The sequence below is a fragment of the Saccopteryx bilineata genome, chromosome 2 (assembly GCF_036850765.1).
Source record: "Saccopteryx bilineata isolate mSacBil1 chromosome 2, mSacBil1_pri_phased_curated, whole genome shotgun sequence".
NCBI lineage: Eukaryota > Metazoa > Chordata > Mammalia > Chiroptera > Emballonuridae > Saccopteryx > Saccopteryx bilineata.
In genome coordinates, this window is record NC_089491.1 from 20,582,252 (window position 1) to 20,598,246 (window position 15,995).

At 54.6% G+C, this 15,995-nt stretch overlaps 1 protein-coding gene across 6 annotated transcripts in view; it reads right to left on the bottom strand.

The window, feature by feature from the left end:
• The window catches only part of COL27A1 (collagen type XXVII alpha 1 chain), a 137,211-nt gene that overhangs the window by 51,115 nt on the left and 70,101 nt on the right, over nucleotides 1–15,995 (bottom strand). For all 6 annotated transcript variants that reach the window (XM_066256419.1, XM_066256422.1, XM_066256420.1 and 3 more), the window contains 9 exons: nucleotides 14,730–14,783; nucleotides 13,464–13,517; nucleotides 12,607–12,660; nucleotides 9,767–9,820; nucleotides 9,560–9,613; nucleotides 8,099–8,143; nucleotides 6,897–6,950; nucleotides 5,195–5,239; nucleotides 911–964 (listed from right to left, as the gene is read on the bottom strand). In XM_066256419.1, coding sequence (XP_066112516.1) covers nucleotides 911–964; nucleotides 5,195–5,239; nucleotides 6,897–6,950; nucleotides 8,099–8,143; nucleotides 9,560–9,613; nucleotides 9,767–9,820; nucleotides 12,607–12,660; nucleotides 13,464–13,517; nucleotides 14,730–14,783 — 468 coding nt within the window. The remainder of the gene's footprint in view (nucleotides 1–910; nucleotides 965–5,194; nucleotides 5,240–6,896; nucleotides 6,951–8,098; nucleotides 8,144–9,559; nucleotides 9,614–9,766; nucleotides 9,821–12,606; nucleotides 12,661–13,463; nucleotides 13,518–14,729; nucleotides 14,784–15,995) is intronic.

Here is a 15,995-nt window from a genome sequence, read left to right on the forward strand (position 1 = left end):
AGAGGCAGGTGGGGTCGGGTGAGTGTAGATGCTCTCCCCCCCATCCGCCTCTGGACCTCAGTTTCCCTCTCTGCCTGCCCAGTAGGAATAACACCGGCTCCCCCTGACGGCCTACCTGGGGAGGCGACACAAAGGGAAGCAGGTGCCCTCCGGGGCCCACAGGGTGACAGGGGAAGCCACAGGCTGTTGGTGAGCCAGCACAGGCAGAGTGACTTAGCAGGCAAAGGGTGGCCTTGGGTACTGAACCTGGTTCAAATCCCAGTTCTGCCACTTTCTGTCTGGGTGACCTTAGGCAAGTCACCTCCCCTCTTTGAGCCTTGGTTACAAAAGGGACAAGGGTTCTTTGAGGGTCTGTCTGGATGACAGGGCAATGAGAGGCCAAGAGAAAGAAGTCTGAAATCCCCAGGTCAGCTGGCTCCTTCATCTTTTTTAAATTGAAAGAAAAGAAAAAAGTAAGGTGACCAATCGTCCTCCTTTAGGGAGGACAGTCCTTCTTTTGTAAGTTCCATCCTCCCTCGAAAAGTGTCCTCCTCCACGTCCTCCTTTTTGATATTGGAAGACTAATGTGTAAATGTCCGTATTCGATCGATGCAGAGTCGACCCATTGCGTGTGATGTGACATATTTGTATCTAAATGAGTAATTTTTTCTTACAATTATTATTAAAAGTTAATAGGCATGTAAGCATAATTACAATATAAAATATTACAAATGTTTTTATTATGCATTTATCATATTATAGTGTATTATTGTTGCAATGAATAAAATGTTTCTTTTATTTACGATATTGTTTTCTTCAATTTATTTTTGTCCTCCTTTTCATTGTAAAAAAGTTGGTCACCTTAAAAAAAGACAAATTTGCAAAAACACAAGCTCTATTTTATTTCTATGTTCCCCTCAACATGGCTTACCTTTTCTCCCACGATCCCTGGCTCCCCGACCAGACCAACGAATCCCAGAAGTCCCTGCAAGAAACATTTATGAAAGCAAGAGAAAGGAGGAAGCCACATGGATTCAGGAGCATGCTGAGTTTCAAAGGCGACTTCCCTGCGGCTTCCTTCCTCTGGGCTCTCCCCGTGTCCCCTGCCCCATGCCTGTCCGTCTGCCTGGCGTGGGGCTGCCACTGAGAGAGCTGCCTCTCTCACGGCACTGTCCCGACTTCCCTCGCTCCACCAGATGGTTCTCATTTCGGAGCCAAGCGGCGGGGCTGCGGCCAGCATCCCTGGGAGCGCCACACATTCTTCCTGCGCCAGAATCAGGCTGGGAGGCGGCCACGTTTGGAGAGTGTGGTGGGGAGGCCCTTACGCTGTGCTGGGAAGAGGCCTGTCTGTGAGAAATCTGTCCCCGTCTTTTGGGGCTCTGAGGCTATTTCAAAGAGAGAAACAAACTCGCTGGCCAGAACAGAAATACCATCACAGCCGCTGCCAAAAGACCCGATTGGAATCTGGGAAGCGGAGGCCTTTTTACTGTCTTGTGAAAGGCTTCCTCTCCTTTCTGAAAGGGCGCACGAGTACGCGCGCATACACACACACACACACACGCACACACACACACACACGCACACACATGCGTGCGCGCACACACGCACACACACGCCCACACGCACACCCTGTGGTTCCTGTTGCTCTTTTTAACTCCACTGGGCAACAACTTGCCTCTGTGTTCCAGGGGTACTTCTCAGTGGCTGCAGGCCTTGCTGTGGCCCTGAGCAGGCCAACACGTGCACAGCAAGGGTGAACAGCCTACAGGGGTCGCCCAGGAAGGCGGACAAATCCTTGTCCAGACCCCGTGCTCTTCTCTGCCAAGGAGCATTCGAGCTGGGGAGGGCCTTGGGTGGTTCAGGGGTGCCAGAATGCCTTTAGAAGAACCCAGGCTTACAGTTAAAGAGCTTCTGGGAGAATTAGGAAAGATTGAGGGATGAGTGGGTTTGTCCCATGTCTGCTCCCTGTCCCCACACTACATCCAGAGAAGAGACCTTGAACCTGATCAGAAATCGAGCAGAAGTTTAGCATTCAGCGAGTCAAGCTCCAAACCTGTCAGTCAATTAAAGTGATAGAATGCCAGCCGATTCCAAAGGGTTAGCTCCGTGGGTCTCGGAGTCGGTTTTAAAGTGGCACCTTGGGCCAGGACCAGGTGTGTCCTGCTGCTGCAACTTAGGGCTGTGTGGTTCCAAAGGCCAGGCTCCTGTCCCCGCATTGGGGCCTCCGATGCCTGTGGCCATGAGCAGTGGACAGATCTCCGTGGCCCCCAGCACCATCACTACCCAGGGAGGGTCCTGGCTCCCTGGCCTCAGAGGCCCTTCGAGGTTGAAGTACGAGGTGAAAGAATGAGGTACACGGTATGAGGTCATGGCTCATAAGTCCCAGAAAATAACTGAGTATTTAACCTTTGCAACTTACTTTAAAAAAAGTAATAATAAATTAGAGCATTTTCAGGTGATAGCCACATTAGTAACAATGGCTGGCACCTGGCACTTTATCTATCTCATCAGTCATTCAATCTTCAGATATGCAGACCCCGGGCAAATCATAAGCCTCTCTTGAGTGTGTGTCATCTCCAGAATGCAGGGCTCTAGATAAAGGCCCCCGCCTGCCTGCCTCCCAGGGTTGTTCTCAGCGCTGGAGATAATGCACGGTGCACGTAGGCACTCAGTAAATGTTAGTTTCCTCCCTCCCCATTCTAAAGACTTTCAAAGGGCACGAGGTGAAGACAGAGGCCTGAGCTCCCCACAAGGGAGCAGTCAGACATCTAGAGGATGCTGAGTGGAGCAAAGAAAAGCTGCTCTGTTCAGAGGGCCCTGCCCGACTGGCCCAGGGAAACAGAAATTTCATAGCTACTTTAAATTTATGGGTTGTTGGGTCCTGGAAGGCAGGCAGGTCATAAACCTCAAACAAGAAGCCAAACAGGATCCTAATGAATAAGGGCCATACAGCAAGTGCCCCATTCCCCTGCCCCCCCACCTCCAGGACCCCCGCTCACCCCCGCCCCAGGCACTGCCCTGGAACATCCCAGCAGGCCTGCCCTGTGGGTGGCGCTGGGGCCGGCCAGGGGAGCCAGCGCCAGAGGCCCAGGGCTTCCACCTGGCGGAGCGGGTGGAGAAGCAGCTCTGACAGCTGCAGGCAGGCTGGCTCCTCTCGGGCTGGCAAGAGGGCGTGAGGGAGGAGGCAGTGTTGTGTCGTCAACTACAGTGGGCACTGCACAGGCCCGATCTGAGTTCCCGATGTGGGGTGGGGGTGGGATGGGGGGAGGCTGGCCTGGTCCTCAGTGTCTACAGATAAAGGGCCGCTGTCTGCTGTGGGAGCCTCTCTCCCTCCCCCCTCTCACGGGACATTCTGCTAGGCGCTGGGGAGGCAGCTAGGAACGAGACGGGGAGCTGTGTGCCTTCTGTTGGACTAGGCCTCTCAGGGTTAGGTGTTTACACGCCTGGCTCCCCCACGGACAGAGCTTCTGAAAGGCAAGGCCCAGGCCTCGTAATCATCTTTGTGTCCCTAGCACCTAGGACAGGGCCTGGCAAGCCGACTGCACTCTAAGTAGCTGTTAGAAGCAAGAGGTCAAAGGGCTGTGCAGTCCCTCTCGGCAGGTCTTGGGAATCCAGCAGACCTGAGGGTCCACCCCGGCGCTGACAGTCATGTCACTGCCTGGGAGATCGTGGGCAAGTGACTTCGCAAAGCCTGGTTTCCTTGTGTGAAAGATGAGGTGATAATGCCTACCACCATAGGGCTGCCCAGGGGACACTGCAGGTGATGGTGTAGAAAGTGTTTGGCATAGAGCCTCGTATCTAACAGGTGCCCAGTAAATGCAGCCAACACTGTGATTATAAGGAGACTGCAACTGTCACAGATACTGATATGTCATATTACTGCAGAAGCTTCAGAATGTATCAGTAAGGCTTGTCACCAGTTCGAAAGTGAGGTTGTTATTAGACCCACTGCTAGATCTCATTATTTACTGCACTAATAAAGAAGCCTCTCTATCTGGTAGACCAGACTGGAACACACTTTCATAACTGCATTTCAATACAACTAATTTTCCTTGCAATCTTTTGTTCCTTGTTTTCTGTGTTTAAACACTCTATTCTGAGCAGAGGTCTATGAGCTCCACTAGCCTGTTAAAGGGGCCGAAGGCCCAAAAAACATTCGGACCCTGGAACTGAGAGATTTCCAAGGACCTTCTGTGTTCTGATATTCTAGGATTGCAAGTCTCTATTTCCCGAGGGCCCTACCATCAGCATAACTATGAAATTAAATTTGCTGATCGTATTCCCCTTTTTTCCAATCAGGAAATCTATCCAGGCCGCAGCAGCCTTTCCAAACTCCCGGGCTTCCCACAGAATGCGCTCAAATGACACTGGAAAGGTCTCCAAAAATCCAGCCCTCCCCCGGCTTTAATTCCTTCCTTCCCCCCCCAACAGATGTTGCAGGCCTGGTGAGGAAGCCCATCGCGCGCGCCTCTCACGCCACTGAGGGTTCTCAGTGCAGACAGATTCTTCTGGGTCCCCCACATCCTCCCTCCCTCTGGACTGAGGCGGCATCTTGCAGGGCTTGGGGGACGGGATCCTCCTTTAAAGGAGTGGAGGAGACTGCTACCGTCCCACCCGTTTGCCCACCCAGCACTCAGAGCCGCTTCTGTCTGGTGCTGAGGCCCTACACCTTGATAATGAAGCCGGTGATCCTCAAACCTCCTTTGTCACTACTTGCAAACAACCCGCTCTCTCTCGTCTTCAGACCTTGGTCCTAGCCAGGGCCACTGGCTGCAATTTCATTCTTTATAATTTAGGGATGCCCGACCAAGAATCCCTGGCAAGTGACTACGCTCCTCTGGTCGTCGGCTTGCCCATCTGTTAAGTCAAGCACAGGCGGCGACTGTTAATGGGCTCTTCCAGTTTTCATGTTCTGGGAGCAAAGTCACATCACCACTTTGGGCAAATGCCCCAGAAACATCTGCAGAGTCAGGCCATGGGCAATGGCCATTGTGACTATGATTCACTATGATTCATGAAGTCACTCTCATTCAGTGACTTCACCTCCCCGAGACGCCGTGTCCGTATCAGTGCAAGAGGGAGATGAATGAAGCTACCTCTGGAGCCGGGATGGGAATGAATACGGGGTGCATGTGGAGTGCTCACCAAAGGGTTGGGCACAGAAGGAGTGCTCAGTAAAGAGAGCCATCACGCTCAGAGACCAGTGTTGACTTACCTGCTCACCCACGGGCCCCGGCCGTCCAGGGTTGCCTGGCTCCCCCTGCAAAGAAATAGAAGGGGGTCACTTTAGATGAGTGACAGGAGTCTAAGCCCCCTGGAGAGCACCCCGGCTGACTGGCCTTAGTCCCTACTGCTGGGGATGGGCCAGGGACCTCATTGCCAGTGTCTGGCATTGGAAACTCCAAACAAATGGCGGGGACAAAGGGACACTGGGACAGACCCTCTGGCCTAGGATGACTTGAGTCACCCATGTCCTCTGAGTGGCCCTTGGCAGGTTACTTGGCGCCTTGATGTCTACACTGCATTTTGTGGGGGTGGAAACTGAAGCTCAGGGAAGCGACCAGGTCGAAGTCACACAGCCAGCTGGAGGTAGGCCTAGAACTGGAACTTCAGTCTGCCTGATCGGAATCCCCGTTCCTATGGCAACAAGCCACCCCGCTACAGCACGGCTATGTCAGGGCGCTGGGTTGCGGGCCCCAGCCCCCACCAGAGCTCTGCCACCAGTTCCCAGGTGACCTTGGTGAGTCTTGTCTCTGCTCTGGGCTTAGCCTCCTCGGCCACAAGTAAGGGGAAACAAGACTCATTTGTCTCCGAGGCTATTTCTAGCTCTCAAGCTTGGTGGTCTCTTGTGGCCCCGTCTCAGCCCTATCCCATGCTGCGGCGGCTCCCACAGGCAGCCACAGCCGTCCTGGTGTCCCCACAGCCTGAGCTGGACAGAGACAAGCAGAACCCTGGATCAACTCCCATCCTGGGCTACGTCACCGCTGCCACCATGGAGACCAAACTGGTATCAGAGGGAGAAAGGCCACCACCTCAGAGGGCAGGACAGGGACCCAGACCAGCCATGCCTCTGGCTCACAGATGGATGTGGCTCATGGCAACCCCAGCTCCAGCCTCACTCTCCGCCAGCTCCTCCCTCAGACAGCACGCTCACCAAACCCAGAGGGCCAGCCAGACATGTGGGCCACTTCCCACATGGGAAACGTAGACAACCTGGGCCCCTGGCTCTACCCTAATCCTCGGTAAACTTGCCCAACTGGAAACTTGGCCCAGTCATCCCTGTCCAGATGCCTGGGAAAACCCAGCCCCTCGTGGGCGCCCCTGGGAGGCCGTGACATGAAGCTGCTCGTGCAGAGGATCCTCACTGTCCTACCCAGGCTAATTTCTTTCTCATAACTTAAAAAAACAACAAACAAAAACCTTTTAACAGATATAATACATAGTTATTATACATCATGGGGAAATACAGAGGCCCGGAGAAGAAAGTGGCCACCTCCTAGAATCCCGGCACCCCGAGATCACCCTGTCCACATTCTGGCCTCTGTTCTGCACACACAGGAATGCGGGGCAGCCGGTCCCTGCGACCCACTTCCTACCGCCGCCACACCCGCAGGCACTTCCCCGTCTTGTAAAATCTCCCACCACACCGTCTTCGGTGGCTGCCTTGTATCCCATTCCTCGAGCAGGATCCTACTGTGGGACATTTAGCCTGTGCCCATTTTTCCTTGTGTTACCAATACTTGGTGATAAACGGGGACTATTCCCCTGCCCCCCCCGTCTCTGCACCCCCGTGTCTCAAGTGGCCATGGAGTTCAGGGTTCATCCTGGGTCTTCATACGTTGGCTCCCTCTCTCTCCACTGCTCCCTAGGCACTGCCCTTGCCCTTCCTCAGCCTCGCCACTCCCAAGTCCCCTCACCTTCAAGCCATCAGGGCCGGGCCTCCCAGGAAAGCCTTTCCTGCCAGGTTGACCCTGCAACAGAAAGAGATGAGTGAGAGCGGTCTGCTGGGGCCCCAGGACCTGGCACAGGGGGAGGGCCACGCAGCCCAGGTTGGGGCATAGGGACGCAGAGCCCCATTGTCAGCAGGCTGTCCTGAGGATGCTGGGAAGGTCTGCAGCCCCGAGATCCTGGGAAAGTCTCCCTTCCCCAGCTGACCTCCTCCTTTACAAATGGGGAGACGAAAACCGCCTCGAGGAGTGAGGAAACGCAAGGGACTGAACGGAGGGTGAGGGGTCCCGGGGAGTGGGAGTTTATACCGGGGTCCTGCGCGTGAACTTTGGAGAGACCCTTTCAGCAGATCCGGGCGGTCAAAACCATTTCCGTAATAATACTGAAGTGGCATTTGCCTGTGTCATGCTCAATCTCATGAGTGTGTAGGCAGAGATTTTCAGAGGTTCTATGACACGTGGCATGGTCCACAGAATGAATACAAAAGTAGTAAGACAATGCCACCCTTTTCATTGGATTATTTTGATTTGGAAAAAAATATATATAGCTGTGTTTCTTTTTTATTAAAAACCATTATTTTTGTTAACATGAAATGGGTTTGTTATTCACTTTAAATGGATTAATAAATACACTTCAAATTTCTCAGTTTTAATAGTGTTAGCTGTAACCCGCACAAAGAAAAGCATTTTGGATCCTCAGTCATTTTTAAGGGTGTCAAGAGGTCCTAGACCAAAATATTCACGAACAGCTGACTGATGCTATTGCAGGGATGAAGGTGGGGGCTGGACAAGCCCCTTCCGGAAGGCCGCTCGGAGCAGCGGAGAGAACACACGGGTGGGGTTCCAGTGGGCCACCCCCTCCCTGGCTCTGCGACAGTAAGCTAGGCCCCTACTCTGTGAGCCTTACCGGCCTCCAGTGAAACTAAGCAAAATGGTGCCTCTCTCACAGGAGTCAAGTGAGTAAAAGGGGCGCACAGCACCAGCACACAGTAGGTGGGCAAAGACGGAGGTCAGCTTCCTGTCTGTTGTCTCTCTCTCTCTTCCTGTCTTGGTCCCCTCTCTGGCTGGCCAGAGGCCCCCACTGATGATGTCTCTTGGAGCACCAGCCCAATGTTGCCCTACTGTGCACAGCTGGCTCATGGCTAACACATCGCCAGGCCAGCCACACTCACCTCCAAGCCAGGGGCCCCGGGTGGCCCCATGGGTCCCTCATCTCCCTAGAGTTGGGAAACACGAGAGAAAAGGAGAAAGTTAATCCAGCTGGATTCTTGGGAAACTGATCCTATAAGAAAGGAAAGGGTTGGACAGAAGAGCTCTCCTGGACCAAGAGAAATGGCACACCTGGGCGCCCTGCCTGGCCCCACCCAGGGCAGAGGCACCACTGGTCACGGCCTAGAGGCCGGGTCACGCAGGGACTCCTATGTGGATGGGGCCCTCAGCATCATCCAAACGTGATCAGCCTGGGTTTGCAGCAGCGCCAGGCAGGAAAGTCAAACCCCATCGTGTGCTGTGGGGACAGAGCCCCAGACTGCAGCTCAGAGATACGGGTTCTCTTCTGAGCTCTGACATTTACTTGCTGTGCCTCAGTTTCCCCATCTCTAAAAAGGTGCAGAGCGAAGACAATCATCCTAAAGTATGACTGGCTTCCGTCGCGATCCTGGAGGACGATGAGGATCTCATATGTTTTCTTGAAGCCACCCACCAAATATCACTCGAGATGGCTGTGTGCAGTGTCTAGTGGGTACGAATGGAGGGAGGGAGGAGGGGGCACGAGAGGAAAGAAACGGAGACAGGAATGAATGTACGAGTGGATGAATGAATCGGGGAAGACGTGAGCAAGTGGCAGGCGTGTTGAGGGTTTCCTTGAGTGTAACGTGGGCGGAGTTGGAAGAACATGGCGGGGTCGTTTTTCTCTCCCCCACCCTCTTCCCACTCTGGCCCGGGGAGACTCTCCAGGCCTCCCCACAGGCACAGGCAGCCTCCCAACTGGTCCCTCTGGCATGCCAGGCCTGACCAAGGGCCCCTCTTTAGAGCTGCCCCCCCTTCCCCAGCTTCCAGGAAGGCAGCCCCATGTGGTGGCTCCCAAAGCCAGCACTGGGACCCTGCCAGACCCAGAACCAGCTGGATGCCTGCCTGTGGTCGTGTTGAGTCTGGGCCTCCTGCACCCTCTCCGGGGCTGTGTGTCACAGGGTCCTGGGGCCCGAGCCAAGGTGGGTGGTGGAGGGCCCCATGCATGGGCAAAACCTGGGGCCTGCCTGCCACTAACCGTGGGACCGGACACAGTCTCAGGGCCTCACTCCTAAGATAAAGCCGACAAGTCCTATCCTTCCATGTCACGCCCCAACAAACTGTGCCACCGTGAGCAGGAGCAGTGGCCACGGCTCCGGGAAAGAACCCCCAGGACAGTGGGGTACAGGGGGGTGCAGTGGGGGGAGAGAGTGACCCACCTGCCAGGCCAGGGCAGAGGAGGCCCCTGCAAAGGTCACCAAGCAGGGCTGTCAGGGATGAGCCTGAGGCCACCCTGGGCTGTGTCCCAACTGAGGCCCCAGCCCCCAGCCTAGGCCTTCAGGACCCAGGACAGAGCAGGCTGGGGGTTGGGCGAGGGCTGGCGGGGGCAGGGCCAGAGGTCTTACCTCGGGCCCCAGCTGCCCACGGGGTCCTGGCAGTCCTCGAGCTCCGGGCTTGCCCTGGTGAGAAGGGAACAAAAAGGGGTCACAGAGGCAGCACCAACTCCATCACAGGCTGGCCAGACTCTCCTCCAGGCAGCCCACCCAGGAGGGCTGTGGTTTCTGCAGAACTGTCAGCTTCCTCCCTTGGAGCTGCCCATGGCAGGGACTCACCTTCACACCTTCGGGACCATTGTCCCCAGGGGGGCCGATGTCTCCAGGGAACCCCTAAAAGGAAGCAGAGAGCAGGGGTCACCCATGGGGACTTTGAAGGGAATTACTAAGAGCATCGGTCTCAGAGGTGGAGCTGACCTGGGTCTCCATCCCCTCCTGCAAGGGCTGTGACCCTGGGCAGGGCAGTTGCCCTGATTTTTATTCTAAAACAGGGATAGTCTCTGCTCTGAGAAGATGTCATCATTGCAGGGACCCTGCAGGTATGAGTATGTTCTGGGTTTGCTAGGGCTTTGAAAGGCCTGAAGAGCACTGATCTAATTGCTCTCAGCTCCTCCTAACTGAAGGGGAAACCTGGCCAGGTGTGTTGGACTCTGCCCCACACCCACAATGGGGCTCGCTGCTCCCAGACCATCCTCCCAGATGGAGGACTGGGCAGTGGAAGCTTCTTCCAGGCATCGAGCAGAATCCCCTCCTTTCCCCCTTAACAACTTCATGCTGTTCCCCCGGGCTCCACAAAGCACAGAGGGTCCCTTTTCCCACAGTGGTCTTCGAACAATTTGGAGACCAGTTATTCCATCCCCAGAGGCCTGCCCGTCTTTGTCCCTTCAACAGCTTCAGGGGCTGGGGCCCCTTAGCCTGGCTGCCTCCAATGGGTCATCATCAGGATGTTCATACCCTACACTTTCGTGGGTATGAACTAACAAGCACAGGCAAGTATGGGGAACATCCCCTCCCTAATTTTAGGTGTAATATCTCTGTTAATTTGGCTTAGAATCCCATTCACTTTTGGGGCAGGCTCACTACTCTCTCGCTTCTCTGACAGCTAGAAACCAAAGGCTTTTTATATGAATCCCTAAAAACAAAATGCCCCTTCCCATCTTGCCTTCCTAAGGCAGCTTTTCTTTTCCTTCTTCTTTTGACCTTTCAGTAATTCCTGCTCAGCTGCAGCTCATACGTCCTACCACCCTTGTCACCAGCAAAGGCACGAAGGGTCCTGAATCTGGAGCCATCACCAGTAGCGAAGCCCCATATCTTTTTCTTCAAAATGAGGGACTCAAACTCCCATTTTGCCACCAACTCACTGTGTGACCCCAGGCAGGTTCCCAAGCCTCCCTGGGCCTCAGCTCCCTCATCTGTAAAACGGTGATGTAACACCCATCTTACAGGGCTGCTCTGAGGGAATAATGTCAGCAAAGCACTTAGCTCAGAGCCTGGTGCCTGGGAAGCACTCAGTAAAAGTCTGCATCCAAAAGGATTTTGGGTCCCACAGTCCTAGGAAAACAAGTCTGCCTGTGGTGGGCCCGTCTCCAGGGAGAACTTGGCAATGGGGACACCGATCAAATTCTGGTGGTCACATGGATCGGGCCACCAGTAAGTGAAAAGATCGTTCACGTGGGGGCTGGCGGGAGAAGCTCCCACCCGTGGTCTCTGGGAAAGGAGGCGAAGACCCAAGGAGGTGCTGACAAGCTCATCAGCTTCTGTCTTCAGCTGAGCAGAGCCATCTTCTGAGCCGGCCAATCCAAACAGATCACAACGCCGGGAGAGGCAGACCCCAGCTGCTGCCAGGGACCCAGGCGAGAGCCAACGTAGACCTCACTTGCTGCAAGTAGCGGGGACACTGAGGCGGTCCCCTCCCTGCTCTGTGGCTCCCTTTCCTCACACATCACCTGGTGGTTGTAATACCTCCTGCACACACGTATGGTGGGGAGTCAACAAGCTCTTACCCTGAAGAGGTGTCACAGCCTCCTGGCATGAGGCAGAGCCTCAGAACTGCGAGGGAGGGGGCGTGCTGTCCACCCTCCCCGGCCAGGCTGCTGGGAAAACCCAGGCTCGCGGAAAAGCCTTTTTCCACAGTGACCAGGGGAAGGAATCGGGGCCATGGAAGAGAGGCCAACTCCATTTGTCTAAAGATAGGACTGTGTCACGGCCAAAGTCAAAACAGTGGAAACTCAGAACTCGTAGCTTTCAGGAGACACTCCCTCACCCATCCAGGCATGACCAGGAGAGATCTTTGGGAGGGTCTAGAGAACCCGGCAGAGCCAGACTCCTGTCTCTGAGAGCGCGCGGCTGAGCAAGCTCCCCACCCCCGGGCGTGGAGAGTGGGTGTGACTGTGGGACTCGGGCCGGGGTTGGTGAAGACCCACACAGGACCTGGGCACTGATGATCCTGGACAGATAGTGGCCCTGGCACTGCTCACCCTGTTCTCCAGAGCAAGTCCCCAAATCAGAAGGGGGGGGGACAAAAGAGCTCACCCAGCTAACTCACTCCATTTCACGTGACGCCGGTTGAGGAATGTCCGGTGTACTTATGCTAATCCTCACATGATCGGAAACTCACAGGGTTCTACTTACACAACTGGAATTACTGTATGAGTTGCTATACCATCCTTCATTATTTCTCATTCTCTACTCAAACACCAGAATTTCATCTTGGCTTTGTGCTTCTCATACTCAAGAGCTCCGAGTTCTGAACTTTTTCAGGGTGGGTGTGAGTGGTTGGCAGAGTCCCAGGGCACAGAGGGGCTGGCTGTCTGCAACCTCAGGGGGAGAATGTGGGGAGCTCCCACTAAAGGTACAGGCAGTCGAGTTCAGAAGACACTCCTGATGTTTTTTCTGGAAACTGTAAAAGTGGCCACCAAGCTAGGAGAGTCCCTGAGGCCAGCTTCTGCCCCACAGAGGCAGAAACGAAAAGATCACTGATGTCGAAATTTCTATTCTTTCCATCTCTCCTTTGCTGTGTGACCTCAGGCAAGTATCTTCCGGTCTCTGGGTCTTGGTTTCCCAAGGACAACACCCAGTCTCAGTTGTACCCAGACATAGACAAATAGAGCATCACCTACCTCAGGCCCAGGGGGCCCAGGAAACCCCAGGGATCCTTTGTCTCCAACTCTGCCCTGAGGAAAAGAGATTATGGGGGAGGCAAGGGTAAGTGAGTGCTCACCTTCTACTGAGCCCCTGTATTATCCCCCTGGCTGCAGGTGGTTGGGAAAGTTCGGGAATATATGAACAAAATCTGCCTAGACAACTAGGAGGAGCTACTACTATTCAAACCCCACCTCCTGCACTTACTAGGCATGGGGTCCTAGGCAAGTCCCTTCACCTTGCAGGACCCCAGCTTACCTATCTGTAAAATGGGAGCAATAATAATTTCCTAACCCCTGGGGTTATTGGCAGGATCTGGTACACAGTAAAATTCAATAAGTAAATGAGGCCCTGGCCAGATTGCACAATAGGTAGAGCATTATCCTGGGACTGAGGACGTAGGTTTGATCCCTGGTTGGGGCTCATGCAGGAGGTGACCAATGACAGCACAACTAAGTGAAAGGAGTAGATGCTTCCCTCTCTCTCTCTCTCTCTCTCTCTCTCCTCCCCCATTCCTCCTTCTCTTGCCCCCCCTCAAATCAATAGAAAAAATTTTAAAATAAATAAATAAATGACACCCACTATTATTATTAATTACACTACTATCATTTACAAAGTATCAGGAGCCCAAGATTCTTGCCAGTGACGAGGCCTATGTATGATGGTGGGTGGGTTCCTGCCCCTCTGGGCCTCAGTGCCCTCATCTGTGAAGTGGGTGAATCTCTACCCCTGCCTTGCCCTGCTCACCACCCAGGGCTGCTGCAGGAGGAAGTGAGGTCCTCAATGACCTTTTGGAGAATGTGAGGCTTGGGGTCTCAGAACGGAAGGTACTTACTGGAGGCCCCGGCTTCCCCCGTGCACCTGGGAACCCTGGCAGCCCCTGGCTCCCCTGGAAGAGACCCAGAGCAGGCTGGGGTTAGTGAGAAACAGAAACAGCCCGATGAACAACTGCTGGCTCCCCCAGCCAGCCTGAAGCCAGGAGAACACCGGCTTTGGGGACGATGGGCTCCCCCTCACTTTCTCTGCCTGCAGGCTGGGCCTCAGGGATGCGAAGGGGGGACAGCCGGCAGCCCTTGGCCTCACCTGTGGTCCTGGGACCTGGGACCTGGGGCCCCGGGGCTCCCGCAGGCTCTGCAGGGCCCTTTCTGCCCGGGGAAGTCTGAGACTGCAGCCCGGCAGGGGCGGCCAGGCCTGCATGTCTGGCAACCCAGAGACACCACGGCTGGGTCAGGACAGGCCAGCCAGGAGAGAGGGAAGGAGAAGAGGGAGAGCTGGCCAACATCTGGGCCTCATTCAGGGACGGGGTGAGATCCAGATATGGCCACATGGTGCCGGACACAGGCGAAGAGGAGCTGGTCTCGGCAGGCCGCCTCAGTTCACCAGTCAGTAGACCCAGTTACTAACTCCCTCCCTCACTCACACATGCTCTAAATGTTTAGGAGCCCGAGCCCAGCTGCGCCAAGGCAGTCTGGAGAACGTACTGTTTGCCAGGTGGCTAAACACAGGTCCCCATCAACCAGGGGAGAAGGTGCTGCCACAGGATAGGGACAGAGAGGCTGCTCAGGCCACTTGAGACAATGAAATAAGCACTCCCAAGCAGATGGGGAAATGGCACTGGAGCAGGGCCCTGAAAGACAGGCCAGGGCTGGGCTGAGCAGGCGCTGGGCAGAGCATGTGCCGGGCGAGGCAGCGGCGTGTGCCGGGCCCAGAGAGGCAGTGGGCGGTGAGGATGAGGGACAAGAACATGTCAGAGGGGCTCGCTCACTGGGGTCCTGGGTGCCAGGGTGAGGGGCCCGGCCTTGGTTCTGGGAGCCCTTGGGAGCCATGGAGAGTTTGCAAGCAGAGCTGTGCCCTCAGAAAACGTTTGGATCAGCGAGGCAGACAGACTGGGAGGGAAGAGGCTGGGGGCCTGGGAATAATTCAGGAGGCCTGTAGAGTTCAGGAAAAAGACGATGAGACGGTGGACCAATGACAAGGAAGACAGGATTGTTTAAAAGGAAGCTATCTCATGCAGAGGTCCTGGCCTGTGACGGGCCCTGGGGAAGAAAGACAGCGCCCAGAAGGGCAGGACAGGGGGCAGGGGACCATCTGCCACAATTACCTTGTCTCCTTGGAAGCCGGCATCTCCTGACACACCTGGAACCCCTTGTTCACCCTAAATACACACCAGCAAAGAAGGTTACGTTGGAGACCACAGTGGGTTCCGGAAGCCTCTCCCACCTGTAGACCCACTGGCAAGTTCCCAAAGTCGACCTGCCCCGCAGCAGCCTTGTTAGAGAAAAGGACAGGCTCCCTGCGGAACCGGAACCGGGTGGGAAAGGCAGGCCCTGGGGGGACCCGGCGGCCTATCTGCAGAGCTGCCTGGAGTTGCTCAAACGGCTGAAAACTCTATTGACAGAACTGACGGAAAACTCTATTAACAGGCCTTTCCAGCCAAATGGACACTGCAGGCCCAGGGGACTGTTCCTCGACCCGGAACCTCTTCTTCATGGCCGGATGCCACCCGGGGGCGAGTGCAGCCTGCACAACAGTCCCTCGCGTCTGTGGCTTCTCAGCGCCTCTATCTGATGCCACTTGGTTCTTCTCTTCTCATGACCAGGCTGCGAGCCACCACTTCTTCCTTCTGTGGGAGTTTCTATGCCAGGAATCAGCTTCCTTCCGTCCACTTCTCCTTAGCTGCCTCTATTAATCAGCTCTAGCCTGAGAAACCAGAGACCTGGCTTGTGAAGACTGTACGTAAACAGAGAGTCCAGAGGTCTCGAGGTAGGTCTGTGTGGGTTCTTTCCTAAGATGACGCATTGCATATGCGTGGTGACACCAATTCTGGCTGTTGAACATCTCTTCTGCTCTTTCCCCATTTTCAGCCGCGTCGGGATACATAAGCTGTCACAGAACCCGACTGGAGACATCGCTCCTTGGAACTGAAACCACTTTCTGTGGTGGACATTACCAAGTGTACGTTGGACCCAGGACTCAGAAAATATTCGCAGCCCTGGAGCGGCTGGAAGGATGGAGAATCTAGAGGACCCGTGCCATGCGGCTGTGGCCATGACCCAGCAGGAAAACTTCCTCGCTGGAACAACAGCCAGACCTGAAAAATATATTCCTTTTAAACTTAACTTCGGTTTTTCCAATTTGGAAAATCCTGTACAACATCCCAGAATTTTAGGAACCAAACATCAGGTTTTTTGTTGTTGTTGTTTTTTCTTTCCAAAGGAAGAGTTAAGGGTAAAATAAATATAAATATATTTAGACGGCACCTAAGAAATCAGGATAATGGGTTTGGAGAAAGCTGAACCCGGAGCAACAGCCTGGGTTCCAGAAAGTGCCTCCATGCAGGGAGAAGGAGCCAACAGTCGTAAGTGGG